We start from the raw sequence: 25,004 nt of genomic DNA, 5'->3' as shown, positions 1-25,004 counted from the left end.
CGCGCGCAATCGGTCTCAGCGCTCGCAGCGAAATTACGTTGAATATGCCGCGAAGCGCGTCTCCACCCCAATCCAGTTCGCTCGCAGCGCCTGCGTAATGTTTTTCAACACGCGGCGCCTCAGCGGGAGAGCGCTGTTCGTTCCACCCGACCATTGTCTAGTACACTCTACTTTGGAAAATAGCCAGTCGACTCTCCGTTCTCAAGCTTTCTAAACGTGTAGTATTTGCCTCCGCCAAAACGAGCTCCGAGCAATATAGCGCTTCCAAATGCGCATGTTGGATGTGGCTGCCATATCCGTCGCACAAGCTGGTGCAGGACAAAGCTGGTTCGCACCAAGCAGCACAGCCAGACTTTTGCACATGAGCGCGAGCGCACACGGAAGCCCTGTCTGCACAAAACAAACGCGTGCTACAGTTGCATGTAGCTGTGTTTTTATGCGAAGCGTGGATACCGTCCGCAGGCTGAACGCACCGCAGCTCGCTGAGGACAGCCGCGTTTCTCGCGTCGTAGGCGCCCAAATGAGAAGTGGTGGCACCTACGTGAACATCCAAAAGAACATTTCAACCGCGCACTGCAGTGACCTTCAGCAGGTGGAGCGTTGTGTAGAGGCTCCGCCGGACCCTTCGTAGTACAAGTAATTGCGGAAGCACCGCCAAGCACCGCATTTGGTTGCCAATAACTCCGCTACTGCTGAACGCATTCAAGTAGTTTTTTTCGCAGCAGAGTATTTCTTAATTATTCTGTTTAAACTTCAAATTCATTTCTCTACTTCGATGAGAAGTGGTACAGCGTTTAGCTTGATTTAATGTTTATCATTACTGTTCCTTCAATGTGAGAAACTTGGAGGCTGACCAACAATAAAGCAAGGAAAGTACACTGCAACGGAAGGAACAGTGCGTTTAGGCATTCTGTGGGTGGTAGCAGAATAACTAGTTTGCATTAGGTGATTATTATTGTCTTCTGCACCTATATACGACAAACCTATTAAGTAAGATACATATCACAGAAATGCTGGTGTAATGATCACTCTCTTTTGTTTTTTTTACAGACTGCGCACTGCTGGCCTGCTCCACCAGCAAGGTGAGTGTGGCCATCACGACCACCCAAATGAAGGCATGTACCTGAAATAGAGACCGGGTTATACCGTTTCAGAGGTGTTCACTACTCGCCGTTATGGAACAAGCGTTGTTCTTCCCTTGCAAATAACATTATTGTGGCGATTGTGCAGCGCGCAGCGCTGCAGAATATGCCGGAGGTTTGAGCGAGCGCTCTCAGCAAAGCAAGCGAGTCTTTATTGCTTCATGATGTCACAAAGTGACAGCAGGTGAAATTAAACATTCCCTGAGATCGATATTGCACTTACAACCAAACGAAAAGATAATCTTTAAAGAGGTAATCTTAAAAGAGATAATCTTACAAAGGCTGGTAGTTAAAAGGCTATTCTAATTGGGCGAAATCTTCTTGCAAAGGTTCTTTAGCGTCTGTGGTGCTCAATCTTCTTATTTAGGCGATGTCCCTGCGTAGCAGGGTGCTTTCCTCGCCACCGTGACACTGCGCTCGAGCTGATGAAACGAGAGGGCTTACTTGCGCAACCATTCTTCTAATGCCTATCCTTCGAGCGTTCGGCTATGTCTTATTAAAAAAATGGATAATATTAGAAATGATGGTAATTTTAGTAAAAATGCTATTCTAATCAGGCAACATCTTGCAGAGAGAGTTTCGGGTCAGTGGTGCTCAATATTCTTAATGAGGGGATGTTCCTGCGTAGCAGGGGGCTATTCTTGCCCACGTGACGCGGCGGTCGAGCTCATGAAACCAGAGGGCTTACTTGACCAGCCACTGTTCTCATGCCTATGCTAGCTTTAGTGCTGTGTCTTATTCCGAAAAGAGATCACCTTAAAAATGTCTATAATTTTATTAAAAATGCTTTTTAATTAGGCGATATCTTCTTGCAGAGACGCTTTAGGGCCTGTGGTGCTCAATCTTCTAATTAGGGGATGTTCCTGCGTAGCAGGGGCTATTCTTGCCGCCGTGACACTACGCTCGGGCTTATAAAACGAGAGGGTTTGCTTACGCAGCCAGCCCTCTGATGCCCATGCGCTGAGGTTTAGTGCTGTGTCTTATTTAAAAAAGAGATTATCTTAGAACATAATGTATATTTTAATAAAAACCTTATACTAATTAGGCGAACTCTTCTTGAGGGAAGCTTTAGCGTCATTTGCGCTCATTCTTTTTAATTAGGGGATGTTCCATCGTAGCAGGGGGCTATTCTTGATGCCGTGACACTACGCTCATGCTCATGAAACGAGAGGGCTCACTTGCGCAGCCATTCTCCTGATGCCTTTCCTCTGTGGCTTAGTCCTTTGTCTTATTAAAAAAAGAGGTAATCCTAAATATGATGGTAATTTTAATAAAAATGCTATTCTACTTGGACGAAATATTCCTGCAGAGGCGTTTTAGGGTCCGTGGTGCTCAATCGTTATAATTAGGGGATGTCCCGGCGTAGCGGGGGCCTATTCTTGCAGCCGCGATACTACGCTCGTGCTCATGAAACGAGATGGTTTAATTGCGCAGCCAATCTTCTGATGCCTATCCTCGGAGGTTTAGTGCTTTGTCTTATTCAAGAAATAGGTAATCCTAAAAATGATGGTAATTTTTATAAAAATGCTATTCTAATTGGGCGAAATCTTCCTGTAGAGACGCTTTAAGGTCCGTGGTGCTCAATTGTTTTAATTAGGGGATGTCCTAGCGTAGCGGGGGCTTTTCTTGCCGCCGTGATACTACGCTCGTGCTCATGAAGCGAGAGGGTTTACTTGCGCAGCCAATCTTCTGATCCCTATCCTCTGATGTTTATTTTGTTTATTTATTTATTTATTCCGTACTGCAAGCCTGTTTTAGAGGCCCTAGGCAGGAGTGGAATATGCATAAAGGCTTTAAGAACCTAATAACATGTGAAACACAAGAAAAAAAATAGAAAAAGAAAAGAAAGAAAAGGTGGAAACAAGCAAAGCGTCGTCTTGGTACAATGCAAAAAAAGAAACAACAATAAAAAGGAAGAAAGATATCAAAGAATTCTGCAATACAGCACGCACACACACACACACACACACACACACACACACACGCACACACGCACACACGCACACGCGCACACGCGCACACGCGCACACGCGCACACGCGCACACGCGCACACACGCACACACACACACACACACACACACACACACACACACACACACACACACACACACACACACACACACACACACACACACACACGTTTTGGTTCATAGATTAATGAGTGCGTGCACGAAGGACGATATGGTTGAGCTTTGAAGAACGTGTTCAGGCAGGGCGTTCCAGTCATGGATGGTTCGGGTTCGGGGGAAAAAAGGACTGCCTAAATAATGTGGTATGGTGCGAATACTCGTCTAACCTGAATGGATGCGATGAACGCGTTGGGCGCCGGCTACAAGGGGTAATATACAATTTTTTATCTAGCTCTACATGCTCCCGATGAATTAAATATAATATGTTGAGCCTCTCTCGATACCGTCTTGTCTCTAGGGTTTCCAGGTTCGCCTGCTGTAAAAGAGCGCTAACTGATGTATGACGGCGGTAGGAATTAAAAATAAACCTGACTGATTTCCGCTGTATCATTTCAATCATATTTATGCTTGCTTGGGTGTAAGGATCCCAGACAGGAGTAGCGTACTCTAACAATGGTCTGATGAAAGTCTTGTCTGCTAATAATATTATATTACTTGTAGATTTAGCAAAGGTCCTCCTCAGGTATCCGAGCTATTCATGGCTTTCTTTTTAATGTGAGCTACATGGCTCTTCCACCTGATGTCCGACGTAATTACTAAACCAAGGTATTTATTTATTTATTTATTTACTTATACATACTGCAGACCACATAACGTGGTCCAAGCAGGACGGGCATATTTAACAAATCACATTGAGTACATGGTGCATATACATTATGTTTTACATCCAGATACAAATAACTAGCAAAAATAGCAAAAACACAATGCAAAAACACAATAGGAAAAACACAATGGCTAAATGTTTACAATGCTACGCGATGTGCAGGCGCCTCCAGTAGTGTCTGCCCATCGGATGGTGCCCTTTTCCGTTACTGTAGATGCGCCGGTCAGTCCAGCCGAGCCGAGAAGTGCAATCTGCACAAAATACAGAAACGGGTTCATGCTTGTTGGGGAGCCGCTGACGTGCCCACTGAAGAAGCTGTCGTGCATCCCACTTTCTTATAGTCTTCGGCTCCGATGACGTCGAGCTGGGGGGCGGACGCTCCTGGTCACTGCTGGCGCCGAGGTAACAGAGAAGCCCATCTGTGCAGGCGCCTCCAGTAGTGTCTGCCGATCGGATGGTGCCCTTTACCGTTACTGTAGATGCGCCGGTCAATCCAGCCGAGCCGAGAAGTGCAATCTGCACAAAATACCGAAACGGGTTCATGCTTGTTGGGGAGCCGCTGACGTGCCCTCTGAAGAAGCTGTCCTGCATCCCACTTTCTTATAGTCCTCGGCTCCGATGACGTCGAACTGGGGGGCGGATGCTCCTGGTCACTGCTGCCGCCGAGGTAACAAAGAAGCCCATCTGCGCAGGCGCCTCCAGTTGTGTCTGCCGATCGGATGGTGCCCTTTTCCGTTACTTTAGATGCTCCAGTCAGTCCAGCCGAGCCGAGAAGTGCAATCTGCACAAAATACACAAACGGGCTCATGCTTGTTGGGGAGCCGCTCACGTGCCCACTTAGTGCTTTGTGTTAATCAAAAAAAGAGGTAATCCTAAAGATGTTAGTAATTTTATTAAAAATGCTATTCTAATTGGGCGAAATCTTCTTGCAGAGACGCTTTAAGGTCCGTGGTGCTCAATCGTTTTAATTAGGGGATGTCCTGGCGTAGCGAGGGCCTATTCTTGCCGCCGTGATACCATGCTCGTGCTCATGAAACGAGAGGGTTTACTTGCGCAGCGAATCTTCTTATCCTTATCCACTGATGTTCAGTGCTTTGTCTTATTCAGAAAAGAGATAATCTTAAAAATGATGGTCACTTTAATAAATATACTATTCTTATTGGGTGACATGTTCTTGCAGAGATGGTTTAGGGTCTGTGGTGCTCAATCTATTTAATTAGGGGAGGTCCCGGCGTACGGGGGCCTATTCTTGCAGCCGTGATAGTACGCTCGTGCTCATGAAACGAGAGGGTTTACTTGCGTAGCCATTCTTCTGATGCCTATTCTCTCAGGTTTAGTGCTTTGTCTTGTGGCGACGAGCGACCACGTAGACCGGTAAAGGGTCCGGCTCTCGTAGGAGAGGAAGAACCAACAGTCGATCGCTTAGCGTAGCATTCTTTTTAATAATGTCCTTCGGAACGCTAGCCTGTGCCGGAGCGCCAGCCGCTCGAGTCTCGTGTAGACGCGAGCGTCTACGTCAACTCTCGTGCGACGCCGATGCTGCTGCCGCTACAGAGGTGGTGACTCCGGACGTAATACTGCCATACGCTCCTGTGGTAGAGACGACCATGGACCAGACCGGCGCTACGAGAGCTCAAGGCCAGAATGCTTCCGAGGAACGCGGTTAGCCCTCCTGTTCCGCCATTGCTGTCCGCCTCCCACAGTACTGGGACCAGCATCCTTCGGCGTGGTTTCTTCAGGTCGAAGCGCAATTTCAAGTCGCTGGTGGATGACGTCGCACGAGGGATGACGTAGACGCTCGCGTCTACACGAGGCACGAGCGGCCATCACGTCTGGGTCACCAAACATTGGCGACGAGCGACCTCGTAGACCGGTAAAGTCGGGCTCTCGCAGGAAAGGAAGAACCAACACTCGATCTCTTAGCGTAGCATTCTTTTTAATAATCCTTCGGAACGCTAGCCCGTGCCGGAGCGTGCCAGCCGCTCGTGCCTCGTGTAGACGCGAGCGTCTACGTCATCCCTCGTGCGACGCCGATGCTGCTGCCGCTACAGAGGGAGAGCCCGAGACTTTACCGGTCTACGTGGTCGCTCGTCGCCACAGTTTGGTGACCTCGGACGTGATACTGCCATACGCTCCTGTGGTAGAGACGACCATGGACCAGACCGACGCTACTAGAGCTCAAGGCCAGAACCCTTCCGAGGAACGCGGAGAGCCCTCCTGTTCCGCCATCGCTGTCCGCCTCCCGCAGTACTGGGACCTGCATTCTTCGGCGTGGTTTCTTCAGGCCGAAGCGCTATTTCAAGTCGCTGCGTATCCGTTCTCAAGCCTCGAAGTTCCATTACGCCGTCGCAGCGCTCTCGCCCACCGCCATTGACGAGGTAGCAGATTTGTTGAACTCCCTCCCCATTGTCTGCCGCCGCCTATGACTATCTTAAGGCAGCACTGCTACAGCGCACAGCAGCTTCACAGCGTTCTCGCTCGCAGCAGCTTCTGTCCGCTGAAGAACTCGGCGACCGACGCCCTAGTCAACTTCTTCGCCGAATGAGCCAGCTGCTTGGAAACAACGCGAGATCCATCGACGACACGCTGTTGCGCGAACTGCTTTTGCAACGACTCCCGGCAAACGTGCAGATGGTCCTGGCGACAGCCTCTACCATGGGCCTTACCGGACTTGCCGCTTTGGCCGACAAAGTCATGGAAGTAGCCACCCCAACCATCGCAGCCCCGTCACCGTCTCCGGGTGACAATACAACCGCTCTGCAAACTCTTCCCCGCTCTTCCGAGGGCAATCTCCGCTCGACTCCTTATGTGAGCGCCTGGAACGCATCATCGGTGGAGCGGAACATCGCCGCACATCTCGTCGCCCACGCAGCCGTAGTTCCAGCACGTTAAGCCGCACGGGCACCCGCAATGAAACCTCAACTACAACGCCTGGCGTTTGATACTACCACCGCCGTTTTGGAAACGACGCTCGCCACTGTCGGCGTCCCTGCGCTTGGCAGGGAAACGGGCCGGTCGACTTCTAACGGCGACGAGTGGTCCGGCCCAACACACAAGTCGCCTTTTCTACGTGACGGACAGAGTAACGCGACAACGATTCTTAGTCGACACAGGTGCTGACGTCACCATTCTACCCGCCCAGCACTCCGACCGAAAAGCGACACCTGTGTCGTTTTTGCAAGCCGTCAACGGCACCAGGATTCCAGTTTTCTCGTCACGCTCCGTCATGCTAAACCTTGGCCTTCGACGAGCGTTCCGCTGGATTTTCCTGGTTGCAGACGTCCGTCATGCAGTCACTGGAGCAGACTCCTTGCATAACTACGGACTCCTTGTGGACATCCATCGACGCCGTCTCATCGACTCCGTGACCCAGCTATCCGTTCCTGGCGTCCCATCATCAGGCACATCGCCCATAGCGCCTATTTCTGCCATGTTGGACGAACCTTTCGCCACGCTCCTACGCGAGTTTCCCACTTTGACGCGCCTGCCGGACTGGAAGCAACCGGTGCAGCATGACGTGTGCCATCACGTCGTCACCTCCGGCCGACCGGTCTATTTCCGACCCCGGCGATTGTCCCCGGAGAAACTCAAGTTCGCTCGCGCGGAGTTCGAACACATGCTGCAACTTGGCATCATCCGCCCTTCCTCCAGTAACTGGGCATCACCACTTCACCTGGTGCCTAAAAAGACGGGAGACTGGCGCCCATGCGGCGTTTACCGGGCCCTAAACAACGTCACAGTTCCTGATCGCTACCCTCTACCGAACATTCAGGACTTCGATGCACGGTGCGACGATCTTTTCTAAGATCGATCTCGTTCGCGCCTACCATCAACTACCGGTCGCTGAAGAAGACATTCCCAGGACCGCCATCACCACACCCTTGGGTCTTTTAGAATTTCTCCACATGCCTTTCGGTTTACGGAACGTTTCATCGATTCCGTCACCCGAGGATTGCCTTTCGTTTTTGCATACATTGACGACCCTCTCGCCGCAAGCTCTTCGGCAGAAGAACATCTTCACCTCTTGCGGTTGTTGTTTTCACGCCTTGCCAGTAAAGGTAGTGTCATCAACGCCGCCAAGAGTGAATTCGGTCAACCCGAACTCGAGTTCCTCGGTCATGTCGTCGACGCTAACGGCATCCGCCCACTGCCGTCCACGATTCGCGTCATCGAAAACCTTCCCCGACCGACCACACTCACCAAGCTTCGCCAATTTCTCGGATTCGTCAGTTTCTACCGCCGATTCATTCCTGAGTGCGCACAACTTATGGCTCCGCTAGACGCTCTCCTGGTAAACAAACGCAAACAAGTGCTTCAGGGGACTGAAGAGGCCACCGACGCTTTCACAAGAGTCAAGTCGGCCCTCGCCGACGCCACGCTGCTTAGACACCCAAAGCCGGACGCACCCACTGCCATCATGACCGACGCTTCAAACACCGCCGTTGGTGCCGTTCTGCAACAATTCATCGACAATGCGTGGCATCCACTCGCTTTTTTCTCCAAGAAACTGAAGCCTGCGCAGTCCCGCTACAGCGTGTTCGGCCGTGAATTACTCCCTGTTTACCTGGCTATCAAGCATTTTCGCCATTTCCTCGAAGGCCGTGCATTCACTGTCTTGACTGACCACAAGCCGCTTGTGCACGCAACGAATCGTTGCGTGCACAACGATTCGCCCTGCGAGATTCGTTGCGTGCACAACTCGCCCCGCGAGATTCGACACCTTTCCTACATCTCCGAGTTTACAACAACGTTCCGCCACATTAAGGGCACCGACAACGTTCCAGCCAACGTCCTGAGTCCTGTCAATGTCATTTCCACGTTGACATCGGAACCTTTCATCATCGAGGCCGACTTACTCGCCAGTCAACAGCATGACGACACTGAACTTCGTACACTCCGGAATTTGTCAACGTTCCTGAAATTGGAAGACGTCGTTGTGACCCCAGATAGTACGTCCATCGTCTGCGACACTTCTAACGACACACCTAGACCATACATTCCGGCATCCCTTCGCAGACGTCTATTCGAAACCGTGCACAACCTGTCGCACGCAGGCATATGCGCGACAGAGAAGCTTCTTTCCAGTCGTTTCGTTTGGCCTCGGCTAAACGCGCAAGTTCGCGATTGGGTTCGCTGCTGTTTGTCGTGTCAGCGTTCGAAGATCCAGCGTCACCCCATTCCGCCTGCCAAGTCTTTTCTTCCACCGGATGCTCGGTTTGACGCCGTACGCCTCGACCTCGTCGGCCCTCTCCCCCCTTCGAAAGGTTACTGCTACATACTGACATGCATCGACCGTTATACACGGTGGCCAGAAGCTACACCTATATCTGACATCTCAGCGCCCACTGTTGCAGCTGCTTTCGTGTCTACCTGGATCGCAAGGTTCGGCTGCCCATCCACAATCATCACAGATCGCGGTCGACAGTTTGACTCAGCGCTCTTCAACGAGCTACTCAAACTACTCAGAACGACACGTTTTCGCACAACTGCTTACCACCCGCAGTCCAACGGACTAGTTGAACGTTTTCACCGGCATGTGAAGGCCTCCCTTATGGCACGTGAATCACCGGAGAAGTGGGTCCTCCATTTGCCTCTCGTCTTACTTGGCATCAGAGCCGCACTCAAGAGTGACCTAGGTTGCTCCTGTGCTCAGCTAGTCTACGGCACTCACCTACGCCTTCCGTGCGATTTCTTTGTCGCCACCCCCAAAACGCCTATGCCATCACCTGCCGACTACGTTGCCGAACTGCAAGCTTTCTTCAACCAGATACGCCCCGTGCCTACACGCTCACAAGAAGCAAGGTCCCCGTACGTTTCTACCGCACTCAGCTCTACTACCCACGTTTTCGTGCGTAACTGTGCCGTGCGTAAGCTTTTGCAACCACAGTACTCCGGGCCATACTGTGTTCTAGTGCGTCGTCCGACGACGTTTGTTGTGAATGTCAACGGCCGATCAGACACAATTGCCCTGGAACGTCTCAAACTCGCCTACATCGAAGCACCCGCGCCATCAGCTCCACCAGTATACGAGACGACCCTACTGCATCCTTCGCCGCCGCCTGAGCACGTGACACCCAAGACCAACGCCAAGACACGCCGCGGCACATGGACTTTCCATCGTTCGGCGAACTTTGCTCCTCTCTAGGGGAGGAGCCCTCTGTAGCGGCAGCAGCATCGGCGTCGCGCGAGAGTTGACGTAGACGCTCGCGTCTACACGAGGCTCGAGCGGCTGGCGCTCCGGCACGGGCTAGCGTTCCGAAGGACATTATTAAAAAGAATGCTACGCTAAGAGATCGAGTGTTGGTTCTTCCTCTCCTGCGAGAGCCCGAGACTTTACCGGTCTATGTGGTCGCTCGTCGCCAGTCTTATTCAATATAGAGGTAATCCTAAAATCGATGGTAATTTTAATAGAAATGCTATTCTAATTGGGCGAAATCTTTCTCCAGAGACGCTTTAGGGTCAGTGGTGCTCAATCGGTTTAATTAGGGGATGTCCCGGCGTAGCGGGGGCTTTGCTTGCCGCCGTGACACTTCGCTCGTGCTCATGAAACGAGGGTTTACTTGCGCAGCCATTCTTCTGATGCCGGACCTCCGAGCGTTAGTGCTGCATCTTATTACAAAAGGAGATAATGTTACAAATCATGGTAATTTTAATAAAAATGGTAGTCGAATTGGGCGAAATAATCTTCCAGAAACGCTTTTGAGTCCGTGGTTTTTAGTCTGTTCAGTTAGGGGATGTCCCGGCGTAGCAGGGGCTTTTCTTGGCGCGGTGACTCTACGCCCGATCTCAACAAACGAGAGGGTTTACTTGCGCAGCCATTCTTCTGATGCCTATCCTCCGAGCGTTAGTGCTGCGTCTTATTCGAAATGGCGATAATCTTACAAATGATGACATATTAATAAACATCTTAGTCTAATTGGGCGAAATCATCTTGCAGAAACGCTTAAGAGTCCGTTGTTCTAAATATCTTTAGTTAGAGGATGTCCCGGCGTAGCAGGGGGCTTTTCTTTGCGCGGTGACACTACGCCCGAGCTGAGCAAACGAGAGGGTTTACTTGCGCAGCCATTCTTCTGATGTCTATCCTCCGAGCGTTAGTGCTGCGAGTTATTGCAAATGGCGATAATCTTACAAATGATGGCATATTAATAAACATCTTAGTCTAATTGGGCGAAATCATCTTGCAGAAACGCTTAAGAGTCCGTGGTTCTAAATATCTTTAGTTAGGGGATGTCCCGGCGTAGCAGGGGGCTTTTCTTTGCGCGGTGACACTACGCCCGAACTCAACAAACGAGAGGGTTTATTTGCGCAGCCATTCTTCTGATGCCTATCCTCCGAGCGTTAGTGCTGCGAGTTATTCGAAATGGAGATAATCTTACAAATGATGGCATATTAATAAACATCTTAGTCTAATTGGGCGAAATCATCTTGCAGAAACGCTTAAGAGTCCGTGGTTCTAAATATCTTTAGTTAGGGGATGTCCCGGCGTAGCAGCGGGCTTTTCTTTGCGCGGTGACACTACGCCCGAGGTCAACAAATCAGAGGGTTTACTTGCGCCGCCATTCTTCTGATGCCTATCCTCCGAGCGTTAGTGCTGCGAGTCATTCCAAATGGAGATAATCTTACAAATGATGGCATATTAATAAACATCTTAGTCTAATTGGGCGAAATCATCTTGCAGAAACGCTTAAGAGTCCGTTGTTCTAAATATCTTTAGTTAGGGGATGTCCCGGCGTAGCAGGGGCCTTTTCTTTGCGCGGTGACACTACGCCCGAGCTGAGCAAACGAGAGGGTTTACTTGCGCAGCCATTCTTCTGATGCCTATCCTCCGAGCGTTAGCGCTGCGAGTTATTCCAAATGGCGATAATCTTACAAATGATGGCATATTAATAAACATCTTAGTCTAATTAGGCGAAATCATCTTGCAGAAAGCTTAAGAGTCCGTGGTTCTAAATATCTTTAGTTAGGGGATGTCCCGGCGTAGCAGGCGGCTTTTCTTTGCGCGGTGACACTACGCCCGAGCTGAGCAAACGAGAGGGTTTACTTGCGCAGCCATTCTTCTGATGCCTATCCTCCGAGCGTTAGTGCTGCGAGTTATTCCAAATGGCGATAATCTTACAAATGATGGCATATTAATAAACATCTTAGTCTAATTGGGCGAAATCATCTTGCAGAAACGCTTAAGAGTCCGTGGTTCTTAATATCTTTAGTTAGGGGATGTCCCGGCGTAGCAGGGGGCTTTTCTTTGCGTGGTGACACTACGCCCGAGCTGAGCAAAGGAGAGGGTTTACTTGCGCAGCCATTCTTCTGATGCCTATCCTCCGAGCGTTAGTGCTGCGAGTTATTCCAAATGGCGATAATCTTACAAATGATGGCATATTAATAAACATCTTAGTCTAATTGGGCGAAATCATCTTGCAGAAACGCTTAAGAGTCCGTGGTTCTAAATATATTTAGTTAGGGGATGTCCCGGTGTAGCGAGGGGCTTTTCTTGGCACGGTGACACCACGCCCGAACTCAACAAACGAGAGAGTTTACTTGCGCAGCCATTCTTCTGATGCCTATCTTCCGAGCGTTAGTGCTGCGAGTTATTCCAAATGGCGATAATCTTACAAATGATGGCATATTAAGAAACATCTTAGTCTAATTGGGGGAAATCATCTTGCAGAAACGCTTAAGAGTCCGTGGTTCTTAATATCTTTAGTTAGGGGATGTCCCGGCGTAGCAGGGGGCTTTTCTTTGCGCGGTGACACTACGCCCGAGCTGAGCAAAGGAGAGGGTTTACTTGCGCAGCCATTCTTCTGATGCCTATCCTCCGAGCGTTAGTGCTGCGAGTTATTCCAAATGGCGATAATCTTACAAATGATGGCATATTAATAAACATCTTAGTCTAATTGGGCGAAATCATCTTGCAGAAACGCTTAAGAGTCCGTGGTTCTAAATATATTTAGTTAGGGGATGTCCCGGTGTAGCGAGGGGCTTTTCTTGGCACGGTGACACCACGCCCGAACTCAACAAACGAGAGAGTTTACTTGCGCAGCCATTCTTCTGATGCCTATCCTCCGAGCGTTAGTGCTGCGAGTTATTCCAAATGGCGATAATCTTACAAATGATGGCATATTAATAAACATCTTAGTCTAATTGGGCGAAATCATCTTGCAGAAACGCTTAAGAGTCCGTGGTTCTTAATATCTTTAGTTAGGGGATGTCCCGGCGTAGCAGGGGGCTTTTCTTTGCGTGGTGACACTACGCCCGAGCTGAGCAAAGGAGAGGGTTTACTTGCGCAGCCATTCTTCTGATGCCTATCCTCCGAGCGTTAGTGCTGCGAGTTATTCCAAATGGCGATAATCTTACAAATGATGGCATATTAATAAACATCTTAGTCTAATTGGGCGAAATCATCTTGCAGAAACGCTTAAGAGTCCGTGGTTCTTAATATCTTTAGTTAGGGGATGTCCCGGCGTAGCAGGGGGCTTTTCTTTGCGCGGTGACACTACGCCCGAACTCAACAAACGAGAGAGTTTACTTGCGCAGCCATTCTTCTGATGCCTATCTTCCGAGCGTTAGTGCTGCGAGTTATTCCAAATGGCGATAATCTTACAAATGATGGCATATTAAGAAACATCTTAGTCTAATTGGGGGAAATCATCTTGCAGAAACGCTTAAGAGTCCGTGGTCCTAAATATCTTTAGTTAGGGGATGTCCCGGTGTAGCGAGGGGCTTTTCTTGGCACGGTGACACCACGCCCGAACTCAACAAACGAGAGGGTTTACTTGCGCAGCCATTCTTCTGATGCCTATCCTCCGAGCGTTAGTGCTGCGAGTTATTCCAAATGGCGATAATCTTACAAATGTTGGCATATTAATAAACATCTTAGTCTAATTGGGGGAAATCATCTTGCAGAAACGCTTAAGAGTCCGTGGTTCTAAATATCTTTAGTTAGGGGATGTCCCGGCGTAGCAGGGGGCTTTTCTTGGCGCGGTGACACTACGCCCGAACTCAACAAACGAGAGGGTTTACTTGCGCAGCCATTCTTCTGATGCCTATCCTCCGAGCGTTAGTGCTGCGAGTTATTCCAAATGGCGATAATCTTACAAATGATGGCATATTAAGAAACATCTTAGTCTAATTGGGCGAAATCATCTTGCAGAAACGCTTAAGAGTCCGTGGTTCTAAATATATTTAGTTAGGGGATGTCCCGGCGTAGCAGGGGGCTTTTCTTTGCGCGGTGACACTACGCCCGAGCTGAGCAAACTAGAGGGTTTACTTGCGCAGCCATTCTTCTGATGCCTATCCTCCGAGCGTTAGTGCTGCGAGTTATTCCAAAAGGCGATAATCTTACAAATGTTGGCATATTAATAAACATCTTAGTCTAATTGGGGGAAATCATCTTGCAGAAACGCTTAAGAGTCCGTGGTTCTAAATATCTTTAGTTAGGGGATGTCCCGGCGTAGCAGGGGGCTTTTCTTGGCGCGGTGACACTACGCCCGAACTCAACAAACGAGAGGGTTTACTTGCGCAGCCATTCTTCTGATGCCTATCCTCCGAGCGTTAGTGCTGCGAGTTATTCCAAATGGCGATAATCTTACAAATGATGGCATATTAAGAAACATCTTAGTCTAATTGGGCGAAATCATCTTGCAGAAACGCTTAAGAGTCCGTGGTTCTAAATATCTTCAGTTAGGGGATGTCCCGGCGTAGCAGGGGGCTTTTCTTTGCGCGGTGACACTACGCCCGAGCTCAACAAATCAGAGGGTTTACTTGCGCAGCCATTCTTCTGATGCCTATCCTCCGAGCGTTAGTGCTGCGAGTTATTCCAAATGGCGATAATCTTACAAATGATGGCATATTAATAAACATCTTAGTCTAATTGGGCGAAATCATCTTGCAGAAACGCTTAAGAGTCCGTGGTTCTAAATATCTTTAGTTAGGGGATGTCCCGGCGTAGCAGGGGGCTTTTCTTTGCGCGGTGACACAACGCCCCAGCTGAGCAAACGAGAGGGTTTACTTGCGCAGCCATTCTTCTGATGCCTATCCTCCGAGCGTTAGCGCTGCGAGTTATTCCAAATGGCGATAATCTTACAAATGATGGCATATTAACGCGATAGCGTTAAGGAGCTCGTGTCGCAGAAAAGCCGGTGTCGTCGGCGTCGGTGTCGGCGTCGGTGTCGGCGTCGGCGTCAGCGTTTCGCGGCGTTGACCGTGAGCGATAAATCACGGCAGGCACTCCATAAATAAAAAGCAACTTCCAAGATGGTCTGGGTGGGAATCGAACCAGGGTCTCCGGAGTGTGAGACGGAGACGCTACCACTCAGCCACGATTTCGATGCTTCCAAAAGGTACAAACGCGCCTCTAGTGAATGCGGTGTTGCCTTCGAAACGAGCCGTGGAAAGTTATACTGTGGTGTATATAGGTAATTATGAACATGTAACTTACAGAAGTCGCAATTACACGAGTAGCGAAGTGCGTTTCGCTGCATTTCTTCTGCGCTTTCCGCACACGGAGAGCCATCTTGCGGCAAACACAGAAGAGCCCCTCCTCTCCATGTACGGCGCTGCCCCGACAGATGGCGCGCCACGCGCGCATTGGAGCTGTCGCGGTTCGGACTCTCTCCCCTGACAACGCTTCGCCTCGCTCCCTCCGCAGAATCAAGCGTCCTTCCTTTCTTTAGATCACTATCTCTCTATCTCTCTGCCCGTGCCGATCACGGCGTTTGGCTGGCGTGCATCATTTCCCCCTCCGGGATACCGAGTTCTTTGGTTCGCTCCGCTTGCTCAGGCGCACGTTTCATTGCTGCGCCGAACGCCGCGTTGCTCGACCATATGGCTCGACGCTCACCGCGTCTGATGCGGGGCGCCTCGTAAGTGATGGCTGCCCTGTAGCCCATTGTCTTACACCCATTGGCGGGTCGACGGGAACGCTATCGCGTTCCACTCTTGAAGGCGAAGCTTAAGCGTCCTCCAATTTTTAATAAACATCTAAGTCTAATTGGGCGAAATCATCTTGCAGAAACGCTTTAGACTCCGTGGTTTACAATCGCTTTATTTAGGGGATGTCCCGGTGCAGCAAGGGGCTTTTCTTGGCGCGGTGACACTACGCCCGAACTCAACAAACGAGAGGGTTTACTTCCGCAGCCATTCTTCTGATGCCTATCCTCTGAACGTTAGTGCTGCGTCTTATTGCAAAAGGAGATAATTTTACAAATGATGGTAATATTAATAAAAATACTAGTCTGATTGGACGAAATGTTCTTGCAGAGACCCTTTAGGGTCCGTGGTGCTCAATGTGTTTATTTAAGGGATGTCGCGGCGTAGGAGGGGGCTCTCCTTGGCACGGTGACAATACGCGCGAGTTCAACAAACGAGAGGGTTTACTTGCGCAGCCATTCTTCTGATGCCTATCCTGCGAGCATTAGTGCTGCCTCTTATTCCATAAGAAGATAATTTTAGAGATTATGGTAATTTTAATAAAAAGGCCAATCTAATTGGGCGAAATCCTGTTGCAGAGACGCTTTAGGGTCCGTTGTGCTCAATCTTTTTAACTAGGGGATGCCCCTGCGTAGCGGCGTGCTGGAGAATGACGTCGTGAAGGAGAGAATAGCAGACGTCAGTTGCACAACTTTTCGGCAGCGCTTTTGTTATCGCACAGCGTGTCGCGTAATTAGTAGCGATGGTGATCCACTTATTCTGTCTAGTCGTCCTTGGAAAAGGGCCAATGAGGTCAAGGCCTACGTGAAATAGGGTGGTTGCTTGGGCTAGTTGGTAATTCATGATCAAAAATAACGTACAGCGCAAAGGACAAGGACAGCGATAGACGACATACACAGCGCTGACTTCCAACAAGATTTTATTGCGTTGCCACATCGTGTGTATATATACAGGAAGAGGCATGCGCAGAAAATGTACGACATTCACAGGGGGTGTCCTAACAGCAAGTCATTGAACTAAGCACATGGTCACCTGAAAAAAAGTATCGCAGTATGTGCGTTAGTGCGCCCTCAATCGCGCTGACCCCTGGTGAAGTCGCGTTTCTAAACAGATAGTAATCGTAATGCTTAACTTTTTTTTTTTTCAGGTGACCATGTGCTTAGTTCAATGACTAGCTGTTAGGACACCCCCTGTGAATGTCGTACATTTTCTGCGCATGCCTCTTCCTGTATATATACACACGATGTGGCAACGCAATAAAATCTTGTTGGAAGTCAGCGCTGTGTATGTCGTCTATCGCTGTCCTTGTCCTTTGCGCTGTACGTTATTTTTGACCTACGTGAAAGAACGCTTCGGAGGGAACTTCAATATGAGTGAGTCGTCCGACAGGTGCCAGCGGAGGTTTCATCGGGCGCTGACACAATTCGCAAGTTGTGGCATAACGACGCACATAATGATAGCGATCCGCCCAGAAGAACCGGCGTCGTAGACGGTCGTATGTTACGAACGGCCTGCAAGGGAACCGACCTACAAAATTTTCCCAGCCAGCCGCATCATCGAGCGTGGCGAGCTTCCCAGAAGCGACCATGCAAGCCTTCTACACCTGTCGCGGCGACACGACGGTGTGCAGCATCAACACCCCCTCTCGGCGCCGCTGTGACTAAACGCGGTCAGCGGACCAAGTATTGTTAGTGAAATCGCCAATGCCTGCACGGTTGGATTGAAGCAGGGGGAATTGCTGGATGGAGATACTTTGCGGTGCCTTGTCACGGGTCTTTGAAGAAGCCAGACAATGGACAGCCGCGGCGGCCACTGTGCGAGGTCAGCTCAGGGATTAAGAGCCGCCTGCTCGAGTCAAGCACCGTGTTTCGAGAACCCACTCACCTCGGCGCGGTCTGTGAAACCTGTGCGGAAGTGTGTGTGTAACCCCCCCCCCCCCCCCTAAAAAGTGGGTCGGCTACGATGAATTTGAACACTCCGAATTGGTAGCAGGTTTTAACGGCCGTTTTTCCTTCACTTAGGGATCTACGGAGCACAGAGTGTTTATAAGCAGCTGATGTGCGGCTGCTGAGTGTGCATTCCTCTTGCAGTCATGTTAGACTGATGAACTGTAATGTTCTGGTAGAAATACTGTAAATAAACCCGTATTCCTCGTTCTCACTGAGAAGCAGTCCTTCCCTTCAACAACGTGCTCAGCGTGGATTAGTTGGACGACGGCATGGGCGAGCTACGATCTATTTCATGCCCGACTCCAAACTCTGCAATGTACACAAAACGACAAGGTGGTGCGCCGTCGGGGCATCGTGAAGTTGTTCGAGAATGACTGATTGTAGATGACGAAGAAGGACTAGGAGCAACTGAGGGACCTCATGATCGGTATTGCGGCATGTGCCGTCGGTGCTACCAGATTGCACCACGGGGATGATGGACTGTAAGGATGCATCGCGTTGTTGTTCAGCGCGCATGTCGGTCATGTCAGTCAAAGCTATCACGCAGGTCACCGGTTCATGCGCAACAGGATCGGGAGGATCCACGGTGTGACGCGAGAGGCAGTCAGCGTCTTTGTGGAGGCGTCCAGTCTTGTAATGGACTCTAAATGAGAATTCCTGGAGGCGCAAAGCTTAGCGACCAAGCTGTCCAGTCGGATCCCGAAGGGAAGACAGCCAGCAGAGTGCGTGATGGTCTGTGGCGACCGAAAATGTGCGGCCGTACAAATATGGCCGGAACGTGGCGACAGTCCTAACTAAGCCCAAGCACTCCTGCTCGGTATGGTATGATATGAAGAACTTTATTTAGGTCCTGAGGGACCAGTCTGGGACTGATGCGGGCCGCTCACACGTCGGTACAGAGAGGCCGAGTACCTCTGCCGTCACACCGGCGCTCTGGACAGCCCTGAGTTGGTCCACCAGCACTTCACTGTACAGCATGCACCACTGTTCACCTCGAGAACCATCACCGGTCAACGCCAAGCAGCGCCAAAGCATGTGTTCTTAATCGAGCAAACCCCCAAACTTACTACAATAGGCTGAAACTCCGCAGTCCGGATCCCTAGGTCCGGAACTCGGTGATGGAGTAATTTCTCTCGGCAGGTAACAGCAGGCGGCTGGCGTAAGCTACCGCGCACTCGGTACCATTCTGTTGTTGGGCGAGAACGGCGCCTTAGCCATGGCTGCTTGCGTCAGTGTTGACTTCGGTCGGTGCAGATAGGTCAAAATGGGCAAGTATGGGAGGAGCGGTCAGAAATCCGATGAGAGCGGCGAACGCGTGAGCTTGCTCAGGGCCCCATGAGAGCGGCATGTTCTTCTTTAGAAGATCTGTCAAAGGCCGAGTACCGTCGGTGAAGTTTTTGACCAAACGGCGAAACTAAGAACACAGGCCGGACGAAGCAGCACACGTCGGAAGCAGAAAATGGCACAGGGAAACTGCGTACGGCGCGAACGTTTTCTGGATCGGGTTGGACACCGGATGCGTCAACCAGGGGTCCCAGCACGTTAATCTGACGGTGCCCGAATTGACACTTCGTGGAGTTCATTTGGAGGCCGGCTTTTCAGAAGACCGCAATAAAATGGCTGTGAGTCGGGTAAAGTGTCTGCCGAACGTGGGAGAAAAAACAATAACGTTGTTGACGCAACGGAGACAGGTGGTTTATTTGTAGCCTCGCAGAAGAGAGTCCATCATACGTTCAAATGTCGCAGCAGCATTGCATAGGCCAAAGCGCATGACTTTGAACTGATTTAAGCGATCCGGCGTGATGAAGGCCGTTTCTCGCAGTCTATTCCATCATTCTGCCAGCAGGAGGATCGAACAAGGATGGCCGAGAAGTATTTTGCTCCGTGCAAGCAGTCAAGGAGTCATCGATGCCTGGTAGTGAGTGGACGTCTTTTCGGGTGATCTTTCTTAAATGGCGATAATCGACGCAAGAACGCCAGGTACCATGTTTTTTTTCACAGTGGCAACAGGCGAAGCTCAAGGGCTGGCTAATGGTTCGATGATCGCTTTCCAGAGCATTTTGGCCACTTCTGATTGGATGCCTCTACGTTCAGCAGGCGATACACGATAGGGACGTCGACGAATAGGATTTGTGCCTCCAGTGTTGATACGGTGGTGAACAACATATATTTGTCCTAAAGGCCTGCCACCGAAATCAAAGATGTCACGCTACGATTTGAGGAGGAGACGTGTGTCCGTGGCCTGTGCAGAGGTGAGGTCAGGTGCAATCATCTTGGGGAAATCATCCGTTAGAGAACCAGATCTGTGAGCTGGAATTGGTGCTAAGATACCACTCTCGGTATCCACACTTTCAATGTCAGATTCCGAAGTATTAGAAACGCTGGCCAAGAACACGCCAGCTGGAGGCACTTGAGGGCACAGGCTGAAATTCAGAAGAGGAAGAACGACGTTGTTATTAGAAATCGTCACTAGCGTATGCGGAAGGGCAACGTTGCGGTTCAAAAGCACGTTCATGATGGGGCGAAGGATATTTTCCCTGTCGGTAATCTGTGGCCGTGCAGTCAAAGCGACGTAAGTGGCTGCCTCAGGTGACAGATGGACATCTTGAAGCGAACAAAAGTGCGGTGGAGCGGTGCTCGGAGCATCGGCGACTTGAGGCAGCTCCAACTTAAGAACACCGGTTGCGCAGTCGATGATAGCGGAATGGTGGGATAAAAAAGTGCCATCCAAGGATAACGTCGGGAGGGCAGTTGTGGATCACAGCAAAAAGCACAGAATTAGGACGGCCGGCTATACTTAAACGCGCAGTACACATTCCAAGAACAACCAGCACGCCGCCGTCGGCCACACGAAGCACTCGGGCAGTTGCTGTGGTGAGGACCTTCTTTAAACGTCTACGTAGGCTAGCACTCATCACAGATGCGTGGGCTCCAGTGTCCACGAGTGCTTGGACAGGTACGTCGTCTAATTTAACGTCAATAACACTTCTCTTTGTGGGCATAGACAGATGATTTGCTACAGTAGTAGGCAATGCAGCACCACCTCTGAGGGCTGCATTTCTTAGTTTTCTGAAAGGGTGCGGCCACAAGCCACAGGGGACGAAACGCGACGGGGCTGCGGCGAACGGAAGATGGTTGACGCGTTTCCGGTGAACAAGACTGGTGTCCGCGCGGCAATGGTGAGCGACTGTACCACGTGTTCCTAGAAGAGTTGTCGGCGCTGTTAGACTCGGCAGTGGGCGAAACATTGCCGGTATTTCCATTAAAACGGCTCAGGTTGGTCGGCGTGTGACGTGTTGAATGTCACGAGTTGTGACGGTATCGGGCGACATCATCAATGCGGCGACAGGTGAAACATATCCGCTGGTCGTCCGCAGTTCTGCCCTGAGTCGGGTTGCGATAACGCGGAGAGAATCGTCGGGGTGTAGCGAACATAAGAGAAGGGCGTTCGTTAGGTGCGGGATTGGTGACATTCCAGACGGAATGTAAAGCAATGTTTTCAGGTTCCTGTCGAACGATGACTTGTACGAGGGGAACTGAAAATGTGGTAGCATCAGGGCTCCCCGAACAGAAAGCTGCGGGCGCCATGTCACCCCGTTCACGTCGAACGATTCCCGCCACGTGCTCTGATGGCGACGCATGCTGCTGTGAGTGTTGATCTGCACACGTCGATGTTGCGGCAGTGTTGGGAAATCTGCCGTATTGGTTGCAAGACGCGTCGGCGTTTGGCCTGCTAGAAATGTCGGCACTCTTTAATGATAGCATCAAATGTATAGTAGGTTTTGCACATGAGGAGAATAAACGCGTCGTCAGCAATGCCCTTAAGCACGTTCCCGACCTTCTCAGCTTCTGTCATGTCGTGATCGATTTTACCACAATGTGCCAGCACGTCCTGTATGTACGAGACATAGGACTTCGTGGGGGATTGGGCACGGGAGCCCAATTCCTGCTTTGCGGCAATTTTACGGTCGGCTCGTTTGCCAAACAATTCAGTGAACTTCTCTTTGCATTGGTCCCAGCTGGTTAGTTCCTCTTCGTGGTTTTCGTACCACACCTTTGCTGTGCCTCTTAGGTAGAATAGGTTAGCTAGCATAAGCGTAGGGTCCCATCTGTTGATTCCACTCACGCGTTGGTACATGGCCACCCACTCTTCAACGTCGGCGCCATCGGTCCCGCAGAAAGTTCCAGGATCCTTGGGTTACACAACGACAACCGAAGGGGACAGCGGCGTAGCTGGCGACGGTGACGTTGGAGGCGGCAACGACGTTGATCCCGCGTGCTCACCGTCATTCATGATGCAGACCAGGAACATAGCCACGGGGGGGCTCCCCCGAAATTCAGCGGCGTACAGCCCCCCTCCCCCCCCCCCCCCGCCGACGCCACTGCTCCTCACGCACATGCCTGAAGTGCTGGCAAATCAATATATTCGGTGGTCAACATTTTGCTGCCTTTTACAGCGAAAGATGCGTATGACTAACTTCCATAGTTTTTTCGACGTCCGACAACAGAAAAAATCATCATGTGGGCCTATCTTGCTGACAGTGCAGAAATGGTCCAAGCTCAATGTCACATACACCTGTGGGATCGGGAACCTGTAACATGCCCTTCAGTATGGGCCCACGTATGGGGAGTGCTTAACGCCTGCTTCACTTCCGCCGCCGGTGTGCTCGGTATTGCACTATCTTCGGGATCGGCCCACGTATGGGGAGTGCTCAATGCCTGCTTCACCTCCGGCGGTGGTCGGCCTGGTGACGTTTTTACAATTGCTAGTAGGTACAGCAGGGCGTGGCGCTTTTCATGGCGCTCGACGTTTCTGCGCAGACGCGAGTTAGAGCGGGTGTGAGAAAAAATCTGGGGGCCTTTGCTCCTTGAATATGTGAGCCTGCCTATAGGCAAAACAGAGGATGTTTATAACGCGTGTTGTATGTGTTTGTTCACTAGACATGCCGGCATTGCGGAGTGCGGTTTAGTTTGTTTTACGCTCCGCCGCCGGCTGCCCGTGTTGTGAAGCAGTGGGCACGGATGCGCCATTTGGTGATCGCTGTGTCTGAAGGGGCAAGGTTCTGACTGGTGTTGTATAGGTAAGTCGTGGGTCGCTTTTTTAGTCGCGACGATAGATTGCATTTTTTAGCACTGCTCCAGGAGGGCTCATGTAACCGGCCATAGAGGCCTTAGGAGAGCACCTGAGGTTATATTAAAGCAGGCGGCGCAGGATCTCCAGGGAACCCAACCGGTAGCGGGGAGATCAAAGCTGTAAGCAGGGCGGCCCGTGGGTTGGGGACGTGGAGGCCGAAGCGTGCCAAGAGGTGTTAGCATAAAAAATTGGCTGTCCGCGATAGCGGACAGCCAATCTTATACTCCCCTGGCACGGACCAGTCTGGGTTCTCGCTTTGATGTCCCCGTTGCCGCTTTGGTGTCCTGGAGGCGCCGCGAACAATGTAAAATAATTACACGCTGTTTTAATTACTAAATATACGATTGAATAAATATAATTGCGTCGAGCCGCCAACTTGCGATGCTAATTAATTAGAGATTAGTAATTGAGAGATTGAGAGATTAATAATTGAGGCCAAAAGAATCATTGAAGCAGCTGATAACTGCGTTAGTGTTGCATCCATATCACTGTCACGCAAAGAACTGCTTTTCCTGAACGCGAATTCGCCCTGAGAAACTGTGATTGCGCTCTTAGTATAAATCAGTGGCATGTTTTCCTGATTAAACATTGTTGGAAGTGGCGCCCTGTGTGTGTGTGTGTTTCTTCTTTGTCCTCCGTCATTTTAGCGCCTTCACTTCAGATCATGCTTAACCAACACGCCCAACTATCCATCCTAATGCGATGCTAAGTTTAGCTCTACCGCGCCCCGCGACTGCCAGCACGCCTAGGGACAAGCGCATACAACACGCGCTAAGAAACTCCTGTGTAGTTCCTAGGCGGAGTCGTATATTCACGTAGCAGAAGTCCCCGCATTTCGTCTCTCACCCGCTCTTACTCGCGCATGCGCGCAAACGTCCGTCGTCCCCGCAAGTGCCACGCGCTGTTGTACCTACTAGCAATTGGAAATACGCAGCTCGGTGTTGCACTATCTTCGGGATTGGCCCACGTATGGGGAGTGCTTAACGCCTGATTCACCTTTGCCGCGGGTCGGTCCGGCATTGCACTACCGTCGGGATCGGCCCAGGTAGGAGGAGTGCTTAACGCCTGCTTCATCTATCGTATTGCATCCTCGGGCCGACCTCCGGCGGAGGTGAAGCACTTTGTTTTTCACTTGAGAGCTTTGACTGTCGTCAGTTTTCGCTGTCATTCTGTTTTCACGTTGTCAAATGTTTCGCTCCTTTTGGATAGCGGTAGTTATCGGCATCTCCTGGGGTGTGAAGGCCAGTTTTCTCGTCCATTCGGTGCACGCGCGATGAACTCGAGATGAGTTCAGTTGTCACCATTTATTCAACGATCACGCGCATCGCTGTTGATTCGTTAGTTGAATCTTCTTTGTTTAGACTGATCCAGGGACCAGGGGCCTGGAAAGGGATTCGGTTCGTAGTCAGCCTGTCTGTATGCTCGTGGAATAAGTTGCGGCTGGAGAAAACGCAAGGTGCATTTAGCTTTGCCTTTTGATTCATTATTTCCTTGAGTGGCGGCTCGCCGTGACGCTGGAAGATCCTCGGAACCTTACACGTATGATATGGTTTAGATAAGGTGGAAAATAATGCGAAACAGCGTCCATCATCAGACCCTGCAAGGACCGTTAAACCCATAAGCAATATGACTGTCCCCCGTTACCTCGTCTGCACTCTAAAAACAAAGAGAGTCCCGGGCGCTCTCTTCGAGAGAGTATCTACTTGTCCCATATTTCATTCTCTTTTCGAGGGTGGATCAACCCTCTTTTAGAGTAGGTTAACTCCTCCCGACAGAGTTTTGTTACTCCACCGCAAGGGAGTGCTAGTACTTTTCTGCAGAGTGCGAATACTCTCCCCACAGGGGTAATAGTACTCCCCCAGAGTGCTTCTACTCCTTCAAACCGAGTACTTCTACTCCTCCAAGCCTAGTGTTTCCAGTCCCTCAAACAGAGTGCTTGTGCTCCTTGAGCACAGAGTGACGGTACTCTTCCCAATAGTGTGAAAGCACGATGTAGATCGATGATCACGTTAGAAGGGATTCGCAGCACTTATATGTGGGGAATATTGGATTCCTTCATA

At 50.5% G+C, this 25,004-nt stretch overlaps 1 protein-coding gene across 2 annotated transcripts in view; it reads left to right on the top strand.

Annotated features, from left to right (window-relative positions):
• LOC135921904 (peptide transporter family 1-like) overlaps positions 1-25,004 on the top strand; it is a 785,940-nt gene that overhangs the window by 84,902 nt on the left and 676,034 nt on the right. For both annotated transcript variants that reach the window (XM_070531433.1, XM_070531432.1), the window contains exon 2: positions 1,051-1,082. In XM_070531433.1, coding sequence (XP_070387534.1) covers positions 1,051-1,082 — 32 coding nt within the window. The remainder of the gene's footprint in view (positions 1-1,050; positions 1,083-25,004) is intronic.

The sequence above is a fragment of the Dermacentor albipictus genome, chromosome 1 (genome assembly GCF_038994185.2).
Source record: "Dermacentor albipictus isolate Rhodes 1998 colony chromosome 1, USDA_Dalb.pri_finalv2, whole genome shotgun sequence".
Classification (NCBI taxonomy): domain Eukaryota; kingdom Metazoa; phylum Arthropoda; class Arachnida; order Ixodida; family Ixodidae; genus Dermacentor; species Dermacentor albipictus.
The sequence above is the reverse complement of the archived record's forward strand: the minus strand, read 5'-3'. Positions and strand labels throughout refer to the sequence as shown.